The sequence below is a fragment of the Tarenaya hassleriana genome, unplaced genomic scaffold, assembly GCF_000463585.1.
Source record: "Tarenaya hassleriana unplaced genomic scaffold, ASM46358v1 Cleome82, whole genome shotgun sequence".
Lineage (NCBI taxonomy): Eukaryota > Viridiplantae > Streptophyta > Magnoliopsida > Brassicales > Cleomaceae > Tarenaya > Tarenaya hassleriana.
This window is the reverse complement of record NW_010970652.1, coordinates 211,954-237,652: the sequence shown is the minus strand read 5'-3', so window position 1 is coordinate 237,652 and position 25,699 is coordinate 211,954. Positions and strand designations below refer to the sequence as shown.

Genomic DNA, 25,699 nt, shown 5'->3' with positions numbered 1-25,699 from the left:
ACACATTAATTTATATTTATATCAAACAATTCACATGGTGGGTGAAACTCGTTTTATAAGCAACTGCCAATTTTCTTGGTAAAATAATGACAACAACAATAATTAAAAAACACCTAACATATATATATATATATACGTGTGTGTGTGTATAATAATATATACGTAGGATCATTCAATTCCATTCATTATGGGATTTCATAAATTAATTCCTTTATTTTATTATTTTATTTAAATCGGTTCACCAACTCCCTCCCTAATATAAATCAAAATCTCCAATCCACCTTACCAGAAACCTCAAAAAAAGATAACCGAATCAATTCGCTGCTGTTTCCGATTTCATCAGAACCCAAAGCATGTCCTGGTTCTTCGTAGTGGCGTCGATCATCGCCGCCGTCGCATCCTACAAGCTAATCCAACGGCTGAGATTCAAGCTGCCCCCGGGCCCACGGCCGTGGCCCGTCGTCGGAAACCTCTACGATATCAAACCGATCCGCTTCAGGTGCTACGCCGAGTGGGCTCAGTCCTACGGACCGATCATCTCGGTCTGGATCGGTTCGACGTTAAACGTCATCGTTTCGAGCGCGGAGCTGGCTAGGGAGGTCCTGAAGGAGAAGGACCAGCAGCTGGCGGACCGGCACCGGAGCAGATCGGCGGCGAAGTTTAGCCGCGACGGGAAGGATCTGATCTGGGCCGATTACGGTCCCCACTACGTCAAAGTGAGGAAGGTTTGCACGCTCGAGCTCTTCACTCCGAAGCGGCTCGAGGCCCTGAGACCGATCCGTGAAGACGAAGTGACCGCCATGGTTGAGTCCGTCTTCAACGGCTGCAACCTCACCGGTACGTCGTCGTTTTGGTCCCGTCTTCTAAAAATGACATAAAAATGGTAACTGTCGATTATTGCCGTTTTCTATGATATGGGTATCAAATTTGGAGCTGGGATTGTTACGAATCTGGTAAGCGAATCTTCTGAAATCACCGAAAGGGGTAAAAAAATCAGGGTTTTTACGTCGAGTTTTGTCGTTATTACCCCAAAGGATAGGACTTGAACACGTTCTGTTCTGTCATGGATATTTTGGGATGATCTTATGAGAATCTTAGCTAAATCGGTTCTGTCATGGATATTTTTTTTTTGGGTTGTAATTTTTTTCCCGACGCAGACCACAAAGCCAAGGGTCTGCAGCTGAGGAAGTACATAGGAGCGGTTGCGTTCAACAACATAACGCGTTTAGCGTTTGGGAAGCGTTTCGTAAACGCGGAGGGAATAATGGACGAGCAAGGGCTAGAGTTCAAGGCCGTAGTGGCGAACGGCCTAAAGCTAGGAGGTTCACTGTCAATAGCAGAGCACATCCCATGGCTCAGGTGGATGTTCCCATTGGAGGAGGAAGCCTTCGCCAAGCATGGCTCGCGCCGTGACCGCCTGACCAGGAAAATCATGGAGGAGCACACTCTCGCCCGGCAAAAATCCGGTGGCGCTAAGCAGCATTTCGTCGACGCTTTGCTCACGTTGAAGGATCAGTACGATCTAAGCGAAGATACCATCATCGGTCTTCTCTGGGTACGTTCGAAAACCGGTCCGAAACACGATGTATTCATCGATCTTGATTGATGAGTCAATCGTGGGTTTGTGCAGGACATGATCACGGCAGGGATGGACACGACCTCCATCTCATCCGAGTGGGCGATGGCTGAGATGATAAGGAACCCGAGGGTGCAGCAGAAGGTGCAAGAGGAGCTAGACCGAGTCGTTGGACGCGACCGCATCCTCACGGAGCCCGATTTCTCGACCCTTCCGTACCTGCAATGCGTGGTCAAGGAGTCAATGAGGCTGCACCCACCGACCCCATTGATGCTTCCTCACCGAGCCAACGCTGATGTCACAATCGGCGGTTACCATATCCCCAAGGGATCCAACGTCCTCGTGAACGTCTGGGCGGTGGCTCGTGACCCGACCGTGTGGAAGGACCCGTTGGAGTTTCGGCCCGAGAGGTTCTTGGAAGAGGATGTGGACATGAAAGGCCATGACTTTAGGCTGCTTCCCTTTGGAGCTGGGAGACGTGTCTGCCCCGGTGCGCAGCTTGGTATCAACCTGGTCACGTCCATGCTTGGCCATTTGCTTCACCATTTCGTCTGGACGCCACCTGAAGGGAAAAAACCAGAAGACATTGACATGTCTGAAAGCCCGGGACTCGTCACTTACATGCGTACGCCTCTGCAGGCCGTGGTCACGCCCAGGTTGCCTGCCGATCTCTACAAACGCATCGCCGTCGATATGTAAATTTCGCAGATATATCTTCCGTTTCTGCTGTTGCTGTTGTGTAGACTCGTGTTGTGTTTTTTCCGAACTTTTGATGAGATTGGTTGTCGAGAGATCGCCAAATAAACCAAGCTTCTTCGCCATCTTTCTATCCAAAGGATCTGCAGTTTTTGATGATCTTTTCCCAGAGGATTTCCTCTTCTGCCGTAGAAAAAGCTGTAAGATTGAACAGGAACCCTGAAGAAGATCATGACTAGAAACATGAGTTGTGATCCTGAGTTGTCTGAAAAAGTTGCAGATGGGAAGAACAAGACAATGCAACGAGCTTCATGATTCATCCTCCGTTACACGAGGATTGAGAACAACTACTATTGCCATAACTGTAGCGTGGGTAACAAGCAAATGCTTTTCCGCTGTGATTTTTATTTATTTTTTACTTCGTGGAACCATTGACGATATCTCCCCCTTGCTTCTCGTCTTCCCCAGAAGCTGGAACTGATCTTCCGCTGCTCGAAACTAGGTTTTTGATCGTCGATTTCAGATCTTTGTCCTCCATGAGCGAATCCAAGGTAACATGTACACCTGCGCATCAAAACAACCATGTTGAAAGAAATCATTCAACCATGAAGGACAGGACAGGTGAATGTGTAGATGCGTCAGATACATACGGTATCTCCAGTAATGTTTAGGGTTTGTCGGATCATTGATCGTCTCCTCTGTTGCAGGACGGGTTGTGTACTCTTCTTTCAGAGCAAATAGATCCTAAAAGTGAGCCAACACCCATCATTTCTCAGTTCTTATATCATCAGTAAACGAACCAGACACAAACAAAACTCAGGCAAGTTTCCAAGAATCTGGGAACTTGGATGGTGGGAACTTGGATGGTGGGAACATGATGATACCTGAAGAGGGAAAATAGCCCACATAGACGGAGCTTCGACATGTTGTCTCAGGACGAAATACGTGATCTCTGGGACACACTGGCTCGGCGGGAGTTCATCCGAACCAACCACATCCTTAAAATACCGTTGTCTTCTTTCCTGGTCCTCTTCCCACCATGCACGTAGCGTGGAACAGTCGTGGCATGACGGAGCACACACCTGAAATATGCAAAAACGATATCTGATTCAATACCCACTTCAAAATTTTCAGCAGATGATGGAAACATCTATATATTGATGTTTCCCACGGCATTCCGGGACGAAAACAAAGCTGTATTCGAAGAGGAAAGTCATACCGTCATATAGTCGTAAGTAGAGGGAATCCCGAACTCTACACCGGCGTCACTGGGCATGCGTTGGATGCGTAGCCCGACTAACCCTAGTTCTTGCATGACCTGAGCATAGGAGAAGATTTCGTTCAGACAAAACAAGGTAAGCATTCACAAGTTGGGAAGGAAAAAGGGCATTGAGAACATACAGGATGCACACAAGATGGGATAAGACCGAGATCCTCGCCACAGGCTAGCATATTCGATGAATTTAACAGAACTGGCAAGGTCTTTAGAGCGTTTTTCCTCCATAGATCCTCTTGGCGATGGAAATAATAATCGTGGTAAAGTCTCTTCAGAACGTTTTTGCTGTATCAGAAGAGTATGATCAGAAACTTCCATATTGACAAAAAAGCAAGAAGGATGTACTCGCGACGAAATAGCAAACCAAGAAGTAAATATATTTGGGTTTTGAGAAAAGATTATGGAATACCTTTTATCATCCAAATCCTGGAAACTTGAAATGTCCTCGAGATTAAAGCGAGGGTAGAATTTCCTTTCATCCTCAGGATCTTTGATAAGAACGATATTCTACAAAAAAACAAAATCAACGGAGATAGTTCATAACACCTCGAAGCAACTAAATTTACAGACCAAGGGAGGCATAAGGAAAGGAGTCAAGTTATGAAGCATGGATCTTACACGTAAAATGTCAAAGATATCACGTCGAACTTTGTCCTCGTCGTCCAGCAACAAAGACTTTTCAGCTAATAATTTCAGCTTTGCTGCGATCTTTTTCTCGGTGTTGCAATCATCTTTGAACTAGATGGTTGAAACGAGCAAATTAAGTAAAACCCAATATAAAATACATAGAACGATAGAGAGGAAACCAATAATGAAGCTCAACTAATGCCAAGAGACTATATTTGTCCCAAACCAGAACCATATCAAGCCATACTGACCTCATAGCAGTCCTTCTCAGTTTCATTTAGAAAATTCGATGCAATGAAGGGCCAAAAATCTCCAAACTTTTCCTAAATAACAGAAAAACTTGTGAAGTCAAATCCCCGAGCTGTGACAACCAAATCAGAAACGACTCGACAGAAAACAAACCTCCAGAAATTTCCGTCGGATATATGGTTTGCTCAACCGATCCAAGTCCCATATCCCCTCCTTTTCTAGCTCTTCCTACAACAGATGACAAGCCAGAAAAAACAAACATGATTTCCTCTCAACATTGAATCTTGTTACCTTGCAGCCTAAACAGTTAAACACAATTCCCACTCCAAGAAGATCCCGACTTTCTCTCAACTGTAAATCGTGGATAATATGTACCTGGCTTAACGGGATAGATGGACGGAACTTCCCCACCAAACCAGTCATAGCATGGTCAGGAAGTTCCCAGATTCTGAAGAATCCCAATATATGATCAATCCTATAGGCTGTGAAATACTTTCCCATCTGCAAAGCAAGTATACAATGTAGTAATCAATAATCATGCATAATGATCTTAAAAACAGCAGTCTAACGAAATGGATACTGATACTGACCTGTGTTAAGCGACCACGCCACCAAGCATAGTTGTCTTTTGACATTTCCTCCCAGTTATAAGTAGGAAATCCCCAATTCTGGCCGTTTTTGTCAAAATAGTCAGGAGGTGCTCCAGTCGATGTATTCATACGAAACAGAGTGGGATACACCCATGTATCGACACTGTTTTTGTCGACTCCAATAGGAAGGTCTCCCTTCAGTATCACTCCTTTCCTCCTCGCATATTCTGCAGCTTCTGACAACTGTTGAATATGGACAACCGAAAACTTTTCAATCAAATATCCGAACAAACCAATTTGACTCTAAAGAACGGAGCAAAACCAGATAAGTATGAATCACAGAAAGAATATACTCACTTGTAAATGTAAATGGTACTGGATGTAGTAGTGGAAGCATATGCTGTCATAGTGCAAGCTGTCCTTAGAAATTATTTTCTCAAGCTGCAACAAATGGTATTCGGAGATTTATGAAAGTTCCTGACTCTATACACAGATAAATAACATCTGTCAAAACTTCACCGAGAAAAAGAGGACGATACCTTTTCTGTTGTGTAGCGAGAAAACGTACCCCATTGGCTATGATCTGATGTCTCGAAAAAGTCCCGGAGAAAGCAGAAAGCAGCATAGGGCTTCAACCATCCCTTTTGAAGAAAAGAAAATTCAGTAAGGCGATGGACTCAAAACTGAGGGACCAGAAAGCATAACAGATTACAATCAGAAGACCTCGTTCTCCGAGAAGAATTTCTGGAAGGAACTAGAATTCAGCGTCCGGTTCTTGTCCAGGTCAAAAATTTTCTTGGCAATTGAAAGCTTAGTTTCCATTGTAGCCTCATAATCAACATCCTGCATGTACAAATCTTCAACAAATTAATTTACAATACACTGATGAGAAATTACGAGAATCTGTGATGCCAATCAAAACGCTGATGAAAGATAGAGAAAAGCCACCCTTTTGTCCAGCTGCTTCCTGGCCTTGTCAATCTCTTGCTGAAAGGAAAGAATCAGGTCAGCTAATTTATTTCTTTACGAGACTAGTTTCTTCTTGGATATAAAAGATGTGTGAATGAATTACCTTAATCTCTTCTGGTAAACGTTCAGAGAGAGCCTGGACTCTAAGATACAAAGGATGCAACGCAAACACAGATAACGAGCTGCAGGGGGAAAGAAAAAGAGGTAGAGATGTAAAGAAGGTGAACCACACTATTCAACATGTTAACATTAAACAATTACAGACAAAATAGATTTGATCTAACACCTACTGAGTGATAGGAAGCTGATATGAACTTATGCAAGAGCTAAATAGATGTTATCCAATCCACATACCTGTAGGGATACGAGTCCCACCACATCTTATGCACCGATGTGTCATTCACCGGTAAAAGTTGTACAAGATGCAACCCCGACTCTACCGCCCAGTCAACAAGAAGCTTTAGGTCAAGAAACTCTCCCACACCAATATCAGCTTCTGACCTTACAGAGAACATGGGGATCGCTACCCCAGCACCCCGCCACGGCATTTCCTAAAGGGACAGATAAATCATGCCTATTAAGGAAAAAGACCATTTATCATGTCATCGATAGCAACTAATTCCCAGCTAATGTTGATAACTTACACGAAATAAACCATCCGACATGATAATGATTCTTTGCCGATTGTCAACAGGAACAGAGAGCTCCCTGTTGCCACCAGATTCCAAAGACAACTCACCTGCCTTCCTCACTTTACAGTATCTATATGTGAAATCGTCATTAAGAAACCGACAAATGGTAAGAGAACGGGAAAACCGACGAGGAAACGAATACAAAGAATGGATAACTAGAGGCAAGAAATCAGTTTGGAAAAACACAAATAAAGGATATTTGATAGGCAAATCGGCTCTAGGGATCAGACAATCCGCTTCCCAGACAGAATCTCCAACATAGTTCAGACTAAGTCCACCTTCAACTTTCCATTTCCCCAACTTTTCCGAGGTTCCTAGAACGTGCACCTGCGGATGTAATTAGCAGACATAAGAAATGTTGGCTGTCACTTCACTGAATCCAAATATGAAAACATAGAACAAGATGATCAAAGAAAAAGGGCTTACTGATGTTTCCTCTCCGATATTTGGACAACATATTTTGAATTGGACTAGAAGTGAATCTGTTTACATCAAATGGAAGTCCAGAGTTGAAACGGGGTAGACAATGCATCAGTGCCATACAAGATTCTTAGACAAAGAAATGAGATGTCAGAATAAACAATAGTACCATCTTGATCTAACGTATTCTGAAACACCCCGAGAGGTTTGTCTATTTTCAAATCCCAACTCTGCCGGAAGATAACATCTTTGAATGCACTTCTAAATGGGAGAGCTTGATCACCAGTCTGATATTAAAACACAGCATTTCAAGGGTAAATATAAGCATAAACAAGCAATGTTTGTTGTTCATGCAATCGAAGCACCGATAAATCCATCAAACATTTCAAGAAAGAACAAAAAACTGAGCCTCCGCAGAATGAAGTCACTACGTATGGTACTCATAAACAAATTACATTACAGCTATCTGTGTACAGTATTCACATCATGCAAATGATTCTCAAGAGATTATAAGACAACTGAAATTCAGATTCCAAAAATTTATCCAAAAGGTTGTAAAAGAATATCAGATGACAAAACTAATGAAAGGCAAAAACATCCACAAGAGCCCATTTCAAGAAAATATCTGCTAAATGCAATAAACACGAACCTGCCAAAGATCACGGAGCTGAACATACTCTCCACCCTTCAATGTATCCGGCAACACGAGCTTGCGTTTCTTCCCCATCTCCCACCTTAGGGCATTTTTCTTGTCATCCACCACATAGTAACTGTACTCGCAGCTAAATCCTTGCGGAACCGAAACACTTCCAGTCCAGATGAGCTCATCACCCTGATGCAATGGCTTCAACAACAGCCCTTTCTTCACGTCCTCCAAACCGAGCCCAGGAGCCGAGCCACAGACCAGGAGGCTCTGACCCCAATGAGTGAAGTACGGTATCCAGAAGCTGATGTGAACCATCGGCTTAGACGACCTACTGCTGCTGGTCAGAGAAAGCGATCCCAGATTCACCATTTCTGTAAACCAACACGATCAAAATCAGACCCGTCTGAAAAAATGGCGGATAACCCAGATCAAAATTCTCGATGATTTACAAAACCCACAATTTGTACAGTTAATCCCAACTCACTAACACGGTGATTGAAATTGCATCTGTTGGAAAGCAATGAGCTTTAACATAACTAAACAGATACAATCAATAAGAACCAAAACACCCAAATCAAACAAAAAGAATTCAAGAGACCCAAAGGCGAATCCATCAGAACCAATTGTTAAACTTTAAGTGAATCGGAAATCATGGAAAAGAAAACAAACGCGAGACAAGAGAAGTGAGAAATGGGAATGTTCACCTTTGCTTGCAAAATCGGAAACTACAGCGAGAGTGGCCGACGTATCGGAGAGGCTGAATAAGGATACTTAACACAGTATGTGAGTGTCAAATTGGCCATTTTTTTTATTGGGAAATGAAAATAATCGAGAAGATATTTTCGTGAATCGTTCTGCACCGTTGATGCCTCCCGGCACGAGTGCGACTACGTAAAGCCGAGAACTTGGGCCATATTTGGATTTATTTTTTTTTCGTTAGACGACAAATTCCTTCATCATCAAAAAAAAAAAAAAGATTTCATGTTACATGACAACATATCTCGAAGGAAGAACAGGCAAGAAGATCACGAGACACAGGTGATAAAGAGACGCTTGGATCATCCGTGAGAGTTCTCTCTGCCCAATCCTTTTTTATTTCATTTTCCTGAGCTGTTTCCTGTAAATCTCTCTGTGAATCTTCTTCAACTGATGCATATTGTCGGGAAATATTGAATTACAATTTCTTGAAAACAGTAAAAGAACACAATAGTGGCTTCGACCGGCCAGGAGAATATGGAATTTAAAAGAAATATCACAGTAAAAGTACTTTATTTACAAAATGCGTAGATATTCGGATGGGTGCAAAAAACACAATTTTGTGCTGATTTGTAATAAGCAGTCGAAAAGTATGTATAAACTGATAAAGAAAATATAAACAGAATCTAGGGAAAATGCAATACTCAATTACATTTTTTATTTCTAAACAGAAGTTGAACGAGAATCCACCCTATTATGTTACTGACAACAAAGTACAATTTCAGTTAAACGAAATCAAACTGATGTTTCAAGTACAAGATGCAAGAAGGAAAAATCTGCCATCTCCTCCCATCTCCAACAGCGCTCGATAACCTATTGAAATCAACAGTGGAAGTGAGGGGACAAAATCAAACAGCACCATCTACATCATGAAACAGATTAAAGGACAGAAGAGATTTCACCTCTCCGTGATTGCCAAACGGGAGAGTACAAGGTGACCATCGCGATAATCGAATCACTGAGAAAGAAGATCCACAAACCCTTTCTCCAATCTACCACCAGATACCATATCTATTACCATACTCATTGCCGATGCATCAGCATGATACTCATGGCTTCACATTTCTCATATAAGCTCAATAACATCCAATGTAGAACCATGCCTCAGCTGACCACGAATGATTGCATTACACGTGCAATAATCCGGTAAAAAATCAACTTCTTTTGTATCTCTAAACAGCCTTTGAGCTTCACCTTGTAAACCTTTTCCACAAAGTCCATAGTATATGTTTTCATATCCGGTTCCGCCCTTTGATCAAAAAGTCTATCGAACAACTGAAATGACTCATCAACCTTCTCAGCTTTACACAATGATAATAATACAATACAACTATATCGAAGTCCATCCCACTCTTTTCCATCGTTAGCCTTTGGAAATATCCCGTCTTTAATAAAAATGTTGAGTAATCCATTGAAAATAACAACATTAGGCTTGATTTTCCTTTTGGTCATGTCCTTCAATAATAATGTGGCATCATTCCATCTACCGAAACCACAAATGCGGTTTATCAAAGCTTTGTAGGTGATAACATCCGGTGCAACTCCTTTGTCGATCGTCTTACTAAAAATGCTATCTGCATCATTTGTTTCCAAATTTGCAAAGACAATCGATAATCGTAATACAAGTTAAGACATCGACCTCAATGCATCTTTCATCTATCTTCTTGATCAAATCCAAAGCTAAAACATGATGCCCAAATTATATCGGGTTGACAATCTTTCTCCACCATTAGCTCTATCAAACCTAGCACAGCGGAAGTTTCAGCCCCGATGTAGAATCCATTGAGTAGGTTAGTAAATGTGACAACGTCACACGTATAAACCAACGTCATGATCTTCCCTAAAACCGAAAATGTTCTAACCACTTGATCTGAGTGGTAGAAACAGTTGATAGAGATCATGCAAAACTCCTAACCATTTCATTTGCTTGCAGAGAGAAATCACTATATCCTACCGTTTCTATCTTAACGACTGAACTCAATAATTTACTGAAGTCGATAATTGAAGGGAGGGGGGAACGAGACCGAACCATCAGATGGAACAGAGCAACAGCATCATCGACATCACCATTACCAAACCCACACCTCAATCTCTCTCCGTACGACAAATCGCTGTCTCTCACACCAGAATAAGCCAATCTCGGATAGCATAAAACAGTGGAACAGCGTACGAATGTGTTGAGTATACCTTTGTTCGACAGAGGAGTACGAACGAAACCTGATGCAGCACAAGCCAATCTCGGCGGCATCTTTGGTTTTGAGAGAGAGAGCAGATCCGGAAAGGGAAAAGGAGGCAAGGGAGATTGCAATGCGGCCAGTGCCGCAAATGTCTTCTATGAACCCTAACCCTAGAACGAAATTAATAGGGAAAGTGGGAAGAAGAAAGCCCAAAACCAGAAATGGGCCGATGATAATCGTAAGTGATCGTTTTTATTTATTTTTTATTCCAATTAAATACAAGAATTAATGGGGTTGGATTGGGATGTTATTAAGTGCAATTTAAGAAAACTTGAATTGGATTTAAACATATCTAAATCCATATGTGATAACTACAACAAGAGAAAATCACGAAAAAAATAAAAATCCAATTTCATAAAAAATATGGCATATAGAAATTGAATTGTAACACAAAAAATTCGATACCGTCTCATTTTTTTTTTCATATAAGCGTTTTGATAATTTTTCAATTTTACTATTAAGGCTATGTAAGAACAAATGGGATTTATCTTTCATATCAATAAAACCATAAAAAATTACAAATTACAAAATATTACAACGGTTACCACTAGAGTGGAATATTTAATAGAAAAACACTCACATAATTAAAAAAAAAAAAAAAGTATTTTATTTACAAAATCCATAGAAATGTTTTGTTTATATTATAAGGGTCCATCGGATTGGTGCAAAACCACACTTTTGTGCTTCAACCCGCTCTTACAAAAAAAGAAAAAATCTTTTTTTTTCCTTATGTAATATTGTAGATTTACATATACTCGTCTGTTGATTTATACAGTTACTTTGGAATTCACGCGAGGAAGAAGTGCTTAAGAACTGCTGCTTTGTCTTTACAGCTTGAACGTTAAGCAGCTTCTCCTGCGTTTGTGTGAGTTACAGACACATTTTACAACTGTTATTACAAGGATCACGGTTTGCCCATTTCCCTGTCGGCCCATGTCAGCTTTAGTCATGACACCGCCATTTTTTTCAGATTGAAAGATTGGAGTTTTTGGATCGTTAACGGATGAGATCAGAAGGAGCACTCACAGTGTTGTGAAGGTGGTGGTGAGTCTTCGGTGTTTCATGGGGTTCCCTGAGTTTTTGAGGTCAGTTCTTGAATCCTGCTGGTGGATATGCCGGATTTCTAAGGGGCCGAATGGCGAGGAGAGATTGTTGGCGGTGCTGAACTTGTTCGGGATGCAGTCGAATGGGTCGAGCCAATGTTTCTGTTTGGCCTCATGTACTGGAAATGGCAAGGCGCATTGGCATTGCCACTCTTCCGAGGCATATGAGAACGTTTGGTGGGTGCAGGTGCAGGTGCAAAGCCCTTATATGCAGGAGTACGTTGAGGAGATAAGTAGCTGCTCTGGTGGTGGCTATGGTGGTCAGGTTGAGGAGCGGGGGTTGGAGACCATGATACAGGAATGCCTTTTCCGCCATCGAGGGAATGTTGCAAGATGGAAGAAAGACTAACTTGTTTTACCTTACCAAAGACAGCATGGTTGAGGCCGAGGTTTTTGGAATTCGAGCCAGATATAGTTTGAGCGAGCTGCTTCAGTCTCGAAGGGGTATTTCCGAAAGTCAGCAGAACGGAAGACTGAACAGTTGTGGGAGGAGCAACCGTCGACCCCCTGGAGTTTGACAAAGTTATGTAAAGATTCTGCAATCAACAAGAGTGGATGATGTGATTCCAGAGTATATATGGCCAGAAATCGAGTGGGAATGGGAATGCTCATACCTCATATGGTGCCAGATTTATTCCCTTCTTGAGCTGACTAGTGAGTTCCAAGAAATTTGATTGGATTTGGTATATCGAGAAGTTTAAGGTGAAGTTGAAAAGGATCTGCACTTTCTGCAGGGGAAATATTGGCTGAGGAGGGATCACAGTGATTCCTTTCGGGAATTTCAGCACCTCGAACAAGAAGGGATGGCCGAACAAGGATTCGGTCAAGCGTAAAGACACCTGCTTTATTACCAAAGTTTTGAAAGCCGCTCTTATCAAACTCTGGATTTCGGGAGATATCTTTGAATTCTTCTCCTCTGGATCAACTCCAAACACAACACTTATTCTGTTCGAGTTGCCTGAACGTTCGAGACATAGAACAACGACCTGATACAAGGAGGGAGAGACAGAAACATAGAGTGTGATCAATACAGAAACCGTATGAATGACGTACACAGCAGGTAAGACAAGGACGGGGAAGTGTAGATACTTTGGTGGTCGGGAAGCCTATTTCATCGAAGATATCCTTCTCAAGCTGTAACATATTCTCCTCCAGGAATGAAACTGATTTCTCAACGTAGAAACTCGCCACTATCTTGTGATCTGCAAAAGAAACAAAACTTTGCGTAGTTACGTGCCTGAAGGATGTATACAAGGTATTAAACCATCATGAAACAATCAGTTTTCACATCAAATTATGCAGATCAAAGGTATGGAATTCATCACGACTCTATCAGATGGGAGAATTTCTTAGAATCCATCAACAATTATACACCTAATACTCTGGTAAAAATTTGAACATTACAATGAGCTCAACAAGCATAAATGATCAAAGAATCTGGGCTCGGACTGCAACCATTTCCCCATTTTCCACTAGTTTTGAACCAGATTCAGGAAACCAACACCAAGAACAGTGAAACAACCTACAGAGATCCGAATGGATATGACCTTTGAAACGTTTTCAGCGGTATACTCTTTACAGGAAGCAGTCTTGGTTCACAAAAGATGTCTACAATACTAACTATAGATTCATGATCATCCTTTTATCAGACAGTTTGGGACTAACAAAACATATTTGTCGGCTCCTGAATCAAATCATATCAAGCAACACCATTATTCCTTCTGACATTTTCTTGCTGGTACAATGGAGGTTACAGGGGACACCTTTTTACAGGTTTTTCCTTACGGGTTTTTAGCCTACAGTACTAGTACTAGGTCTGTTGCAGCTGTAAATCATTTTATTGTTTTTCTTTTTATTCTTTCACAAGTGTATATATACATTGCCAAGGGTATTATGAAATAACAAGGAGAAATTTTCCAAACAAGCTTTCCTCTCTCGTTTCCACTTGTTATGGTATCAGAGCTTCATCAATAGCTCCGCTCTTGATTTTCGTTTCTATTCTTCATCTTCATCTCCTTCGTTTTTTCACTTTTCGCCATGGCTGAGTCTACGGCTTCCAACGCTTCGGTTGATTCTGATCCCCAGATTCCACCCCCTTTTCAAACCCCCCTGTTTCTAACCCTATCTCAGATCCCTATTCAAGCCCTTTATACCTTCATGCTGCGGATTCATCAAACTTGCAGCTCGTTCCTGAAAAATTGTTGGGCGAAGCAAACTATAATGTTTGGTCCCGTGCCTTTCTCAAGGCCTTGAATGCAAAAAACAAAATGGGTTTTGTTTTTGGTTCTGTTCCGCGACCACCCTCTGATCATCCTGATGTTGGGTTATGGTCTCGCACGAATGACATGGTCTGCACATGGCTCAACAACGCTGTGAGCACAGACATCGCTGGTCTCATCGTCTACCTTGACGAAGCTCATCTGATCTGGACTGCCCTGGAGAACCGTTTCAAACAACAAAATGTCTCTAAGGTTTACAACATCCAACATCAGTTGGATACTCTGCATCAAGGTTCGTTGGATCTAAACACTTACTTTACCAAACTTACCTCTCTGTGGGAGGAGCTGCGTAACTTCGAACCATTCCCGTCCTGTACCTGTGGTGGTTGCACCTGCGGAGGCTGCACTTGCGGTGGTTGTTCTTGCAACCTTCCGGATCAGTGGACTCAGCTGTTTGAACGCACGAACGTCGTCAAATTCTTGATGCGACTCAATGACTCCTACACTGCTGCCCGGCGCTAGATCCTTATGCTTGATCCTTTACCCAACATCACAAAAGCTTACAACCTGATTTCTCAGGAAGAACAACAGGGCCTATCTTTCAGCTCCTCTTCGGATCAAGCTGCGTTCCAGGTTTCTGCTCCATTTCGCTCGCACCCTCAGTTTCCTCCTCCTCTGCCAAACCCTAAACCAAGGCCCAAACACTTTACCCAAGCCCACGAAAAGCCGAGGCCTGTTTGCACCCACTGTGGTATGTTGGGCCATACTGTGGCCCGTTGCTACTATCTTCATGGGTTTCCGCCGGGATACAAATCCCCAGCCCCTCTATTACCCACTCCTCGACACTTTCCCAAATCTTCTCCACCCAACCGAAACCCTAGACCAGTGAATCTGGTGGGATCTGGAACTCCCCATGCTTTGGAGCGCCCTGTAAGTTCTGCTGAGGCTCTTGACATGCGTACCCAGCTGGCGCAGGCTAAGGAATTGTTGGCTCAGTACACCTCGCAGTTAAAGACCCATGGCTCTTCTCCTTCGGACTCAGGTTATGCTGCTTCCTCCTCTTCTCCTCCACTTTCACCAGGTAATATATCCTCTTTTCTTCTTTCTGCTTCATTACCTAGCCTAAATTTTTCCCCAGTGCTTTGGATTTTAGATAGTGGTGCGAGTTGCCATATTTGTTGTGATTGAACCTTATTTTCTGAAATCTATGATGTTCCGCCGATCTCTATTTCCCTTCCTACTGGTGATTCCCTCATCGTTATGGAATCTGGTTCTGTTCCTTTATTCCCGAACTTAACTCTCACTTCTGTCTTATACATTCCCACTTTCAAATACAATCTATTAAGTGTCAGTTGCCTTACCAAAAACACATCTCTATCTATCACCTTTAATGATCACTCTTATGTCATCCAGGACCATATTCTGGACTCGACAATTGGCACGGGTAAACTGGTGCATAACCTATATGTCCTGGAAATCCCGAAGTCTTCTTCTGTTTTCGGTCCTCTATCATCTCCTCTATGCACAGCTCTTGTGGCTTCATCGGTTGATCTTTGGCATTTTCGTATGGGTCATCCATCATACTTGAAGATTAAAGCAATAGGGTCTTCTGATATTTCTTTTACTAAATCTACTGCTTCACATGACTGTACTGTTTGTCCTTTGGCAAAACAGAAAACTTTACCATTTCCATCTTCAAAACATATATCTAAGTTACCTTTTGATCTTGTACATGTTGATATTTGGGGTCCTTTCCATGAACCCACTATTGATGGTTTTAAGTATTTTCTAACTTTGATGGATGATTGTAGTCGAGTTACATGGGTTTACCTCCTCACTTGTAAATCTGAAGTCTCTTCCAAATTCCCTGTTTTTTATCAAATGATTAAAACTCAATACAATATCACTATCAAATCCATTCGAAGTGATAATGCCCCGGAGTTGAATTTTTCTGATTTTCTCACAAAACATGGAATATTTCATTACAAATCCTGCCCTTATACACCACAATAAAACTCTGTGGTTGAAAGAAAACATCAACACCTTTTAAATGTTGCTCGTGCTTTGCTTTTCCAATCCAAGATTCCCCTTTGTTATTGGGGTGACTGCATTTTAACTGCAGTTTACTTAATAAACAGAACACCCACATCTCCTTTAAACGATAAAACCCCTTTTGAATGTTTGTTGAACTACAAACCTGATTATTTTCATCTTAAAGTTTTTGGATGCCTATGTTATGTTTCAACATACACCAAAGATCGCCACAAATTTAGCCCTCGAGCTGTGCCTTCTGTTTTCCTTGGGTATCCTCCAGGTTTCAAAGGTTATAAGGTGTTAAATCTTGAAACTCATACCATCTTTATCTCAAGGAATGTTATTTTCCATGAAACAGTCTTTCCATTTCACAATACACAGCCTGTTACTTCTTTTTCAGACAATTTCTTTTGTCCACCATCACCTTACTATCTCTATGATGATATCCCTTCCTCTCCTATTCCTCAAAATTCTTCTTCTTCCACTCCCTCAAATTCCACTCATTCTTCTTCTTCTTCTTCTCCCCAAGAGATCTCGGAACATCATAGTATTTTGGCAGACAATGTCCGACCACAAAGAATAACTTCTCGCCCTACTTATCTACAAGACTACCACTGTTTTCTTCTCTCCAACACCTCATCTTCCTTGTCTTCCACCAAATATACTACTCCTTACCCTATCTCAGATTTCTTAACCTATGACAAGCTTGAACCCTCTTATAAAACCTTTGTTCTAAACATAACCACAACCACAGACCCCAAAACCTTTTCCCAAGCAGTGAAATCTGATTCCTGGAGAAAAGCCATGGAACTTGAACTTGAGGCCCTGATTCATACAAATACTTGGTCTGTTTGCTCCTTACCTTCTGGCAAAAGGTCAATTGGCTGTAAATGGGTGTACCGAACGAAATTTCATGCTGATGGCTCCATTGATAAGTATAAAGCCCGTTTGGTTGCAAAGGGCTATACTCAGCAGGAGGGTATAGATTATTTAGAGACATTTAGCCCCGTGGCTAAAATGACAACTGTCCGAGTCATTTTAGCCCTTGCTGCTTCTCAAAACTGGATTCTGCATCAACTTGATGTTTCTAATGCTTTCCTAAATGGAGACCTTGATGAGGAAATATACATGGATCTACCTCCTGGATATTCACAGCTCAAGGGGGAGTCTGTTCCATCTGGTCTAGTCTGCAAACTCAACAGATCCTTATATGGCTTGAAGCAAGCTTCTCGCCAATGGAATCACAAGCTTTGCCAAATACTCCTTAATGCTGGTTATCACCAGTCTGCGGCTGATAACTCATTATTTTTCCGCAAAACTGGTTCTTTTTTTGTGACTGCCTTAATCTATATTGATGACATCTTGGTTGCTGGGAACAATATGGATATGGTAACTGAGCTTAAAAGCCTCTTAAGCTCCCACTTTCAGATCAAAGACATGGCTGATCTGAAGTATTTTTTTGGGCTTGAAGTTGCTAGATCTGCCAAAGGTCTGTATATTTGTCAGCGCAAATATACACTCGAACTCCTTGATGACTATGGCATGTTGGGTTGCAAGGCTGTTGGTTCCCCTATGGAGCTGAATCTGAAGCTTGCTCAAGATTCAGGAGAACTTCTTCCTGATGCTTCTGTTTACAGGAAGCTAATTGGCAGATTGATCTACCTGTCTATTACACGACCTGACCTTGGATTCGCAGTGAATAAACTCAGTCAATATATGGCTCAACCTAGGACTTCTCATTTTCAGGCAGCAATGAGGGTCTTACGTTATCTGAAAAATGATCCAGCTCAAGGCATTTTATACTCATCTGCCTCTTCTATTTCTCTCAGTGGCTTCTGTGATGCAGATTGGGCTAGCTGTCCCAATTCCAGACGCTCCATCACAGGTTTCTGCATCTTCCTTGGCTCATCTCTCGTTTCTTGGCGTGTTAAAAAGCAACAGACCATCTCTAGAAGTTCTGCAGAAGCTGAATACAGATCAATGGCACAAACTTGTTGCGAGCTAGTTTGGTTAGCTTCATTACTTTCTGACTTACAGATTCCTCTTCCTACACCAGTGACATTGTTTTGTGACAGCAAATCTGCTATACACATTGCTAATAATCCTGTCTATCACGAGCGCACCAAGCATATCGAGCTGGACTGCCATTATGTACGGGAACAGATCAAGACAGGATTCCTCAAGCCTCTACATGTTGCTGGCTCGGAACAGATTGCAGACTTGTTAACCAAGCCATTGTCTGTTGAACGCTTCAGGTACCTCCTCTCCAAGATGGGGATTCACCACCTATATTCCCCATCTTGAGGGGGAGTATCAAACAACACCATTATTCCTTCTGACATTTTCTTGCTGGTACAATGGAGGTTACAGGGGACACCTTTTTATAGGTTTTTCCTTACGGGTTTTTAGCCTACAGTACTAGTACTAGGTCTGTTGCAGCTGTAAATCATTTTATTGTTTTTCTTTTTATTCTTTCACAAGTGTATATATACATTGCCAAGGGTATTATGAAATAACAAGGAGAAATTTTCCAAACAAGTTTTCCTCTCTCGTTTCCACTTGTTAAATCATCCAGATCCATTTCATCATAATTCTAAAGAATGTTCCTAAAAATAGCCATTTCCGAGGTAAGCCGATGTGAATATACATATTTACATTCATCCATCAGATCACTTCCCAAGAAAGCAGGAAGTTGATCACAATTAGACAAGGGTTTTGTTCAGAACCAAACCTGTCTGCTATAGAAAATGCTACAAACACAAACATCACAAAACAAAGCCCTAAATCCGTACAAAAATCGCGCCTACACCGATTTCTCCAACCAGCAACGAAGCCCAGAAGGCGAACAAAGCAAAGAACAGAGGAAAACGCTATCACCTTTGAACCTTGGGTCGAGATCCAGATCCTGCCGATCTGTTAATCCGAGGAAAGGAGGCAACCAGAACAACGCAGAGAGAAACACCGCGGCAGAAAGCGCAAGAACCAAAACGCATCTGAGATTAACGAATCTCGAGATCCATCCACAACAGCAGCAACCGGAGCATCTGCTACTCCGGTCATTATTCTCAGCCGGCTGGTTCTGCTCCTCGTCAGTAGTCTTCTTCCCCATGAAAGCACAGACACGGCATCAAAGATTCTTAACGGACCAGCTCCACATCCATAAGCAGTTCAGAACGACTCTGGTCGGATGCCGACATTCCGGGGTACGTGCCCGGGAAGGGAGGAAACTTATATGGAGATCATGAAAGGATTAGCTCGGAGGTTTCTGTCGAACGAACAAGAATGTAGGGTTCGGTGACGGATAAAGGAAGGAAGGAAGGAAGGAGTGAAGTAGCTTTCTTCTTCTTCTTCCTCTTCCTCTTCTTCAAATGACAATAGAGAGAACCTTTCTCTTTTTGTCCTTTTGCTTTAATGAGGAGGTGGTGGTTTATCTGCGATTCTTTTTTTTTCTTTTGCATTCTTAGGCTTTTTTTAAAAATTTAACGGATCATTCTCTGTCCACTAATTTGATGCCATCGTGTGTGTGTATTTATATTATATACACATTGAAATTTGGTGGCGGCGAGGTAGATGACCAATCATCTCTCTCTCTCTCTCTCTCTCTCTCTCTCTGTTCATAAAAAAAATAGTCTATAATAAATATATGATGCGAGTATATATATTCATTCACCCATGAATAAATTTTTTAAGTTTTGGACTGTATTCTTGTAAATGTAAAAGTAAATGTATATATTTTTCAGTGCCATAAATCAAAATGCGGGTGATTTAATACAAAATGATAAGGATCTCATCCTTACTCACATATTCCGTCAATAATGCCAGCATTATAAGCAACTGGTGGGCTGGTCAGCTTTTTGCTCCGAATCTGTGAAAGGTAATGAAACTTGAAATAAGTTGCAAGGAATCATATAAAAGAATATATACAACTTTGCTACAATTAATCAACTTTCTCAGTGATTTGTTATATGGTCGAAATCATTTAAAAAAAAAAAGAGAAATTGGGGATTTATTATAGCAAGGAAACACTTAAAAAAACGAACAACCAAAATACAGAGCAATCACCTCAAGTATACTAATAAAAAAAATGTAGAAACAGAGAGAAAATACAAAAACAATTCAAAGCAAATCACAAGAAAAAAGCTGAAGAAATTCAATCCAGGTGGTCCAAATCAACCGAATAACAGAGTGGCAAATGTCGGGCCATGGCTGCTGCTGGTGCACACTGATGAGCGCTGGAGCCTGCGGAACCAGCCCTCGTGATCGGCGGGAACCACAGACGCAAGGGGTTTTTCCCCAGGCGGCTCAGCAAGTGCCAGGGAGTCCATGGGCCGTGATCCTTGATACGACTGAAAGGGTTCTTGGATTTGGGAGAGCCTTTGCGGCTGCTCATGCTCGGTTTCTCTTCCTTGTTCCTGAATGTGAGATGACATGATTGTGATGCAAAAGATGACATGAAAGGGTTCTTACATATCCATTACCAAACATAAATCATATTTAAACTCGGATGTACCTATTGACATACACCCCAAAGATGACTCCCATGTTTCCCAGAGGATGTAAGCTTTTCAGCTGAGCCCCCTCCAAGTAACTCGGTCACCGGTCAGCAACAAAGGATTGGTGCTGCAATATCCACACTGATCTTACACAGATCATCAGCCAACAAAAGGGCACAACTTGATCAGAGAAAAAAAATCAATCCCATGTCACAAATTCAGATGGAAGATGAGGTGTGCAGGGTAAGAAATAGAAGCAATATAGGCAACGTCCTTCTCATACCATCGATAATCATCCACATAAATAAAGTTCTCATAACAATAATGGGTTTTGTCTGAGCTTTTATTCATATAGCCACTAGGGGACAGGCAAAACATGGATACTACTTGTCAGTCCTCTTAACAAGGACAATTGTCGTTCAGATTGCCTTAGCCAGGTGGCCAGTTCATCTGGCGGCCTCCAAGGACATGGACATGGATATGGTACACCGATTGACCTACAACACAAGAACTCAATGATGAGTATGAGGTCCATATATTATGTCTGTGTTTTAAGTGGGGAATGTTATTGTCCTATTGAGAGAAAAACTAATACATACATCCGTTGGGTCCATCGTTAATCACAATCCTGAAGCCATCATCCAGGCCTTCTTGCTTTGCCACGAGATTGGCAGCGTATAGAAGACGGCCCAAGATGTCAATGTGCCTCTCCTCAGCCTGCGGTAGCAGGACAATCCACGATATGAGAAAAATGATAAATAAGAGAACATATTATCTGAGTGAAGTTAGTCCTTGAGTTTCTCATGTCATGTCTAATATTGTTCAGCACTTTTTACTTTATTTTCATATTGGCTAGCTTTCGAATGTTGCTAGGAAATTCTGTGTAATGACCAGCATAAACCTTGTTCTAGAGAAATGAGAGCCTTGCAACACGCAAGATATGATGCACGAATAAACTACCTTAGAGAGACCAGATAAGCCATCCTTCACTTTGGGAATAAGGAGGATATGTACGGGAGCCTGGGGTTCTATGTCTTTAAATGCCAAGACCTGCAAAATCATAGAATGAAATGTAAACAGCAAGTTAGGAAAGACGTAATGAAGCATGCACAAAAACTAACAAAAAATCATCATAGAGAAATATCAAATCCATCTAGGAAGGCAATGCTGGCATTTTAAGCTAGAAAATAGAAACCCTGGAAAAAATATACAGTCAATACTCTCCACGTTTCCGGTTAAAGTAAGACCTACTGTCCAAAAATCGGGGAACCACATGAGAAATCTTAGATAAAAACAGAATACTTTAACGCAGTCTACTGATGGTCCTTCATAAATCCTCACAGTGCAATAAGAATGAGCGAGCATTGATGAGCCAAATGCACAGCAAAAGCACCACATCAACAAACTATATAAAGTCAAGCAGAACCCGCCTCATAAAATGGAATTCACGAAATAAAAATCCGTATGTCCCTTTCTCAAAATGCACAAATTGGACACAGATCAAGAAAATCTATAGTATCACTACGGAGAGGGTGTTTGATCCGGAGATGGGTACGTAGATACGGATGTTTCAGTTTCATGAGCAGAAATCTGAAAGATTGGATAGAGAAATACATCACTGCCTGTCATTATCATACCTTGTCATCCTCATAAACCACCGTAGAAGGTATTTCTTTGTTGATGATCTTGTCAAATCTGATCGAAGCATAAAATACATACATGTCAGCATCAATCTAGTAGATCAGCACAACGGCCCAATTCAACTACTCCAGGAAATACAAACGATTACAATACATTAATGTCTCAAATAAAGGAAACATATGCAATTCTATCTAAAAAGCATCTAGAATTTCCATATTCATTCAAAGAACAACAATAATTCCACTGCTCCACGCTACAAACCAACAACTTCTAATCTATTCCATTAAAGAACGAACGACTGTAGTTCCACCATTCCGTCTGAAAATGTTGTATATTCATCCGTCATTACATTGCTAAGACGAGGCACAGCTCCATCCATCCTCATGGATTGAAAAATCACAGAACATAATATCTGGAAAACATTATTACTATAAAATTTTAAAGGTAACCAGATTGTTTCGTCCGAACAGATTAAACTAGTCCTTCCAAAAAAAACTCATTACCGCCTGTGATATTTCAACGAGAGACAACAACAATTACATAGTTTTGGCTGGAAAAAAACGTAGACCGCCCAGCAAGAAACTCCACATTTCAAGAACGGTGACGAAAAACAATTCATCCCGATGATCACGACATTTTTCAACATAACACCCCGGAGATAATCAACAACGTGATACGGATAGACAAAAACAGAAATCGTCCACTGCCTCTTCCGTTAAAAATTCTAACCAAATCAGAGCTACCGCAGATTATCGACGACCCAAGGATGAACATATCAAAACAAACGAACCGAGAAGAACACTTACATGGTAGAATCAGAAGGAGTCGCGACGAGAGCCGCCTCTTTCTCAGAAGCCATGGCCGGAGGAGGGCAGAACACCGAATCGAGTGCTCATCGAAACCCTAATCCCACTCCCCTATTTATAAGCAACTTTGACCAGTCCTTTATCCCGCCAAATCCTTCTCTCCGACCAATGATATGTCGACACGTATGCATCTGCTTATCGTTTTTTGATAATATAAATGCTTTTGCTAAAGCAAGACATGTTTGAATGCAGTGTAACATTATGCACAGACAAAGTCTCATTTCAGAAGTGTTTACGAACATTGGAACACCTTTACTTTTGCGTAATAACTAAAAATAGCTAAAAACGAACCATGTACAATTTTAATTAAAATATTCAATTACCAAAGAATTCTTAAAAAAAAATTCTGTTATCATCGTTACTACTGTAAATTACGTGTTAACGTATTTATGAATAAATTATTTAAAATAATAGTATAAATTGTTTAAATTCAGATGCCATTGCTTTATTATTAATCATGGTAAAAATTATTTATGATTTTATCCAAATTCATGTATTTTTACACTATGGTCAAATAGAGTAAATAAAATCATGCAATAAAACACTGTTATATAATAGAATGATTGGACTAAATTCAATTCCATCGATGGGATATTTTATATCGAAACTGATCTCTTGAAAGACTTGCTCATTCTAAATTTATTGTATTTCACAACATGACTGTAACCCGAGTTTGAGCAGGTCTAATGATACAGATAACATATAAAATATATTTTTACCACGAGTTTAAATCCAAACGTAAGAAGAAAATTTATCTAAATTTTTTTGTTGTTATAGAAGATGTAATTGGACTAAATGTATAAATTTTTGAATTATAAAAAAACTTGATTCTTACATTCTTAATAAAATTAAAACAGGTCAGAAAAGAAATCTCAATAAAAATGGAAAAATTTATAAAAAATATATATATATATATATATATATATAGGGCTCAATTGAAACAGCACAGATGCAGACAATATAATAGCTGTCCTGCGTTAAATAAATTTAATTGGATATTAAAATATAAGAGATTAAAGACAAAGTTTCAAGTGTTGGGCCTCAATATGGAAAAAGGAGGGTTGTGGGTAGGTTTGGTGATGGAAAAAGCTAATGAGATTCCATGGCCCATTCGCATAAAACATAATGGTTTAGAGCCTAATTAGAGCCATTGTGTTGTAAATCATCTCGAGACAAAAGTGGAATTTAGTGAAAGTCATTATCCACCAAACTAAGTAAAATATCAAATATATAAAAATACTTTGTGATTAACTGTTTAATTGATCTCTAATAAACTTAGGCCCAAAGCACCTTTGATTAAATCACAACATGTTTGTGCGGATAGACACAAAAAGGTCTACTTGAAAAAAATTATATCTATTATTATTTTATTCATTTTCAATTCTTTCGATTTTTATTAATTAAAACATTATTTTTTTAAAAAAATATTTTAAATCGAAACTTTCAATTTATTTCATTCTAAAATATTATATTTATTTGATCTTTTTATATGTTTTTAGTATTACGTATTATTCCGTTATAATTGTTTAAAAGAGAAAAAATTAAAAGTTCGATTATGATATTTGAACAATCATTCCAGATGGGGTTGCTCTTGTGACCCAAACCCACATGGTCTGCCCAGCCTTTTTCCACACAATATATATACACACTATATATACACAATATATATACTATATATATGTGTGTGTGTGTATATATGTATGTATGTGTGTGTTTTACATACATAATAATTTCTGTCGTAATTTTTGTCGCCTCACTCACCCTATTGATGTGAGATGTTTGGATTGTTAATAGTCTAGTTTGGAAGGGAATATTCTTTTTTTTAAATGTAATTATTTTTTGTTTTTTCTATTAAATAGAGAGTGTAAAATAAATTGTTACACACCAAGGACAAGACAGAACCCGACAGAGGGAGGGTTTAAGTTCCAATGAGGTCTTTCACATTCGTCTTAACGTTGCCTTTCATTGCAAAGATTCCATCGATCTAATTAGGTCACATCGTTTTCTAGGGTTATATATTATTATTATTATTATTATTATTATTATTATTATTATTATTATTATGAGATATAATTCTAACGAATTTAAAATCCGATACCCGTAGTTGTGATAATCCATGCATGCACTAATTAACCCTAATTCAAGATTTCTCCGCAATTACAAAATCATAGCCTTGCGAGTTCAATATGTTATAACAAAAGTACCCTTAACTTTGATAATTATTAGAAGGAAATTTAAGAATTATACAAATACTTACCGTAAGCGCGCATGCAGAAGTCATACATGACATGCGCTGCTTTTATGTGAATGTATGCCATGTGTGTGTATATATACATACACGCGTGTGTGTGTGTATATATACATACACGTGTGTGTGTATTTTGCATATGATGATATAACATGCTTGACATAAAAAAATATTCTTTTTTGATAAAACATAAAAAAAATATTCATATTAACAAAAACAAAATAGAAGAAGCATCTTTCAACACTCGCGTCTCCCCCCTAGATAAGATCATGATTTAGAATTCTGGTCAAACACACACACACGTATGTATATATATATATGTACATGTATACACACTTATATATATATATATATATATATA

General features: G+C 40.2%; 4 protein-coding genes and 1 long non-coding RNA gene across 6 annotated transcripts; 1 reads left to right on the top strand and 4 right to left on the bottom strand.

Moving 5' to 3' along the window:
• The first annotated feature begins 216 nt into the window (after positions 1–216).
• Positions 217–2,397, top strand: LOC104803227 (cytochrome P450 98A3). The gene is made up of 3 exons (XM_010527130.2): positions 217–837; positions 1,158–1,555; positions 1,631–2,397. The coding sequence occupies exons 1-3, from the start codon at positions 354–356 to the stop codon at positions 2,273–2,275; spliced, it is 1,527 nt and encodes a 508-aa protein (XP_010525432.1). The 5' UTR covers positions 217–353; the 3' UTR covers positions 2,276–2,397.
• Positions 2,398–2,492: 95 nt separating this feature from the next.
• On the bottom strand, positions 2,493–8,592 carry LOC104803226 (4-alpha-glucanotransferase DPE2). Of its 2 annotated transcripts, none has more exons than XM_019201286.1 (23): positions 8,446–8,592; positions 7,745–8,112; positions 7,265–7,382; positions 7,102–7,157; positions 6,870–7,002; positions 6,628–6,746; positions 6,338–6,534; positions 6,087–6,165; positions 5,963–6,001; positions 5,738–5,857; positions 5,554–5,655; positions 5,372–5,455; positions 5,015–5,257; positions 4,800–4,925; positions 4,578–4,652; positions 4,427–4,498; positions 4,167–4,286; positions 3,958–4,055; positions 3,674–3,833; positions 3,492–3,590; positions 3,157–3,354; positions 2,923–3,016; positions 2,493–2,836 (listed from the first exon to the last, which is right to left on the bottom strand). In XM_019201286.1, exons 2-23 carry the CDS (start codon positions 8,108–8,110, stop codon positions 2,688–2,690), a joined length of 2,847 nt encoding a protein of 948 aa, XP_019056831.1. In that variant the 5' UTR covers positions 8,111–8,112; positions 8,446–8,592; the 3' UTR covers positions 2,493–2,687. The 2 variants fall into 2 exon arrangements, with proteins under 2 accessions (XP_019056831.1, XP_010525431.1); XM_010527129.1 differs by having other exon boundaries at positions 6,628–6,751; positions 6,875–7,002.
• A 510-nt stretch (positions 8,593–9,102) lies between these two features.
• On the bottom strand, positions 9,103–10,834 carry LOC104803225. The gene is made up of 2 exons (XR_770149.1): positions 9,400–10,834; positions 9,103–9,310 (listed from the first exon to the last, which is right to left on the bottom strand). It is a non-coding gene; the product is annotated as an uncharacterized LOC104803225 (long non-coding RNA).
• Positions 10,835–11,435: 601 nt separating this feature from the next.
• LOC104803224 lies at positions 11,436–19,628 on the bottom strand. The gene is made up of 4 exons (XM_010527128.2): positions 18,968–19,628; positions 12,927–13,039; positions 12,452–12,823; positions 11,436–12,373 (listed from the first exon to the last, which is right to left on the bottom strand). The coding sequence occupies exons 1-4, from the start codon at positions 19,197–19,199 to the stop codon at positions 11,858–11,860; spliced, it is 1,233 nt and encodes a 410-aa protein (XP_010525430.1). The 5' UTR covers positions 19,200–19,628; the 3' UTR covers positions 11,436–11,857.
• A 1,206-nt stretch (positions 19,629–20,834) lies between these two features.
• LOC104803223 (14 kDa zinc-binding protein) lies at positions 20,835–23,137 on the bottom strand. Its single transcript, XM_010527126.2, has 5 exons — positions 23,031–23,137; positions 22,221–22,278; positions 21,544–21,633; positions 21,183–21,300; positions 20,835–21,080 (listed from the first exon to the last, which is right to left on the bottom strand). Exons 1-5 carry the CDS (start codon positions 23,081–23,083, stop codon positions 21,013–21,015), a joined length of 387 nt encoding a protein of 128 aa, XP_010525428.1. The 5' UTR covers positions 23,084–23,137; the 3' UTR covers positions 20,835–21,012.
• Between the last annotated feature and the right edge of the window lie 2,562 nt (positions 23,138–25,699).

Coding starts and splice junctions, on each gene's coding strand:
- LOC104803227 (XM_010527130.2), top strand. CDS start 354: ATGTCCTGGTTCTTCGTAGTGGCGTCGATCATCGCCGCCGTCGCATCC. Junction 838..1,157: donor CAACGGCTGCAACCTCACCG/GTACGTCGTCGT, acceptor TTCCCGACGCAG/ACCACAAAGCCAAGGGTCTG. Junction 1,556..1,630: donor CCATCATCGGTCTTCTCTGG/GTACGTTCGAAA, acceptor GGGTTTGTGCAG/GACATGATCACGGCAGGGAT.
- LOC104803226 (XM_019201286.1), bottom strand. CDS start 8,110: ATGGTGAATCTGGGATCGCTTTCTCTGACCAGCAGCAGTAGGTCGTCT. Junction 7,003..7,101: donor ATATCGGAGAGGAAACATCA/GTAAGCCCTTTT, acceptor TTACATCCGCAG/GTGCACGTTCTAGGAACCTC. Junction 4,056..4,166: donor ATATCTTTGACATTTTACGT/GTAAGATCCATG, acceptor GTTTTTTTGTAG/AATATCGTTCTTATCAAAGA.
- LOC104803224 (XM_010527128.2), bottom strand. CDS start 19,199: ATGGGGAAGAAGACTACTGACGAGGAGCAGAACCAGCCGGCTGAGAAT. Junction 12,824..12,926: donor TAGGCTTCCCGACCACCAAA/GTATCTACACTT, acceptor TCCTTGTATCAG/GTCGTTGTTCTATGTCTCGA. Junction 12,374..12,451: donor TAAATCTGGCACCATATGAG/GTATGAGCATTC, acceptor TGTTGATTGCAG/AATCTTTACATAACTTTGTC.
- LOC104803223 (XM_010527126.2), bottom strand. CDS start 23,083: ATGGCTTCTGAGAAAGAGGCGGCTCTCGTCGCGACTCCTTCTGATTCT. Junction 22,279..23,030: donor ACTCCTTCTGATTCTACCAT/GTAAGTGTTCTT, acceptor TGCTTCGATCAG/ATTTGACAAGATCATCAACA. Junction 21,301..21,543: donor GCTTATCTGGTCTCTCTAAG/GTAGTTTATTCG, acceptor CTGCTACCGCAG/GCTGAGGAGAGGCACATTGA.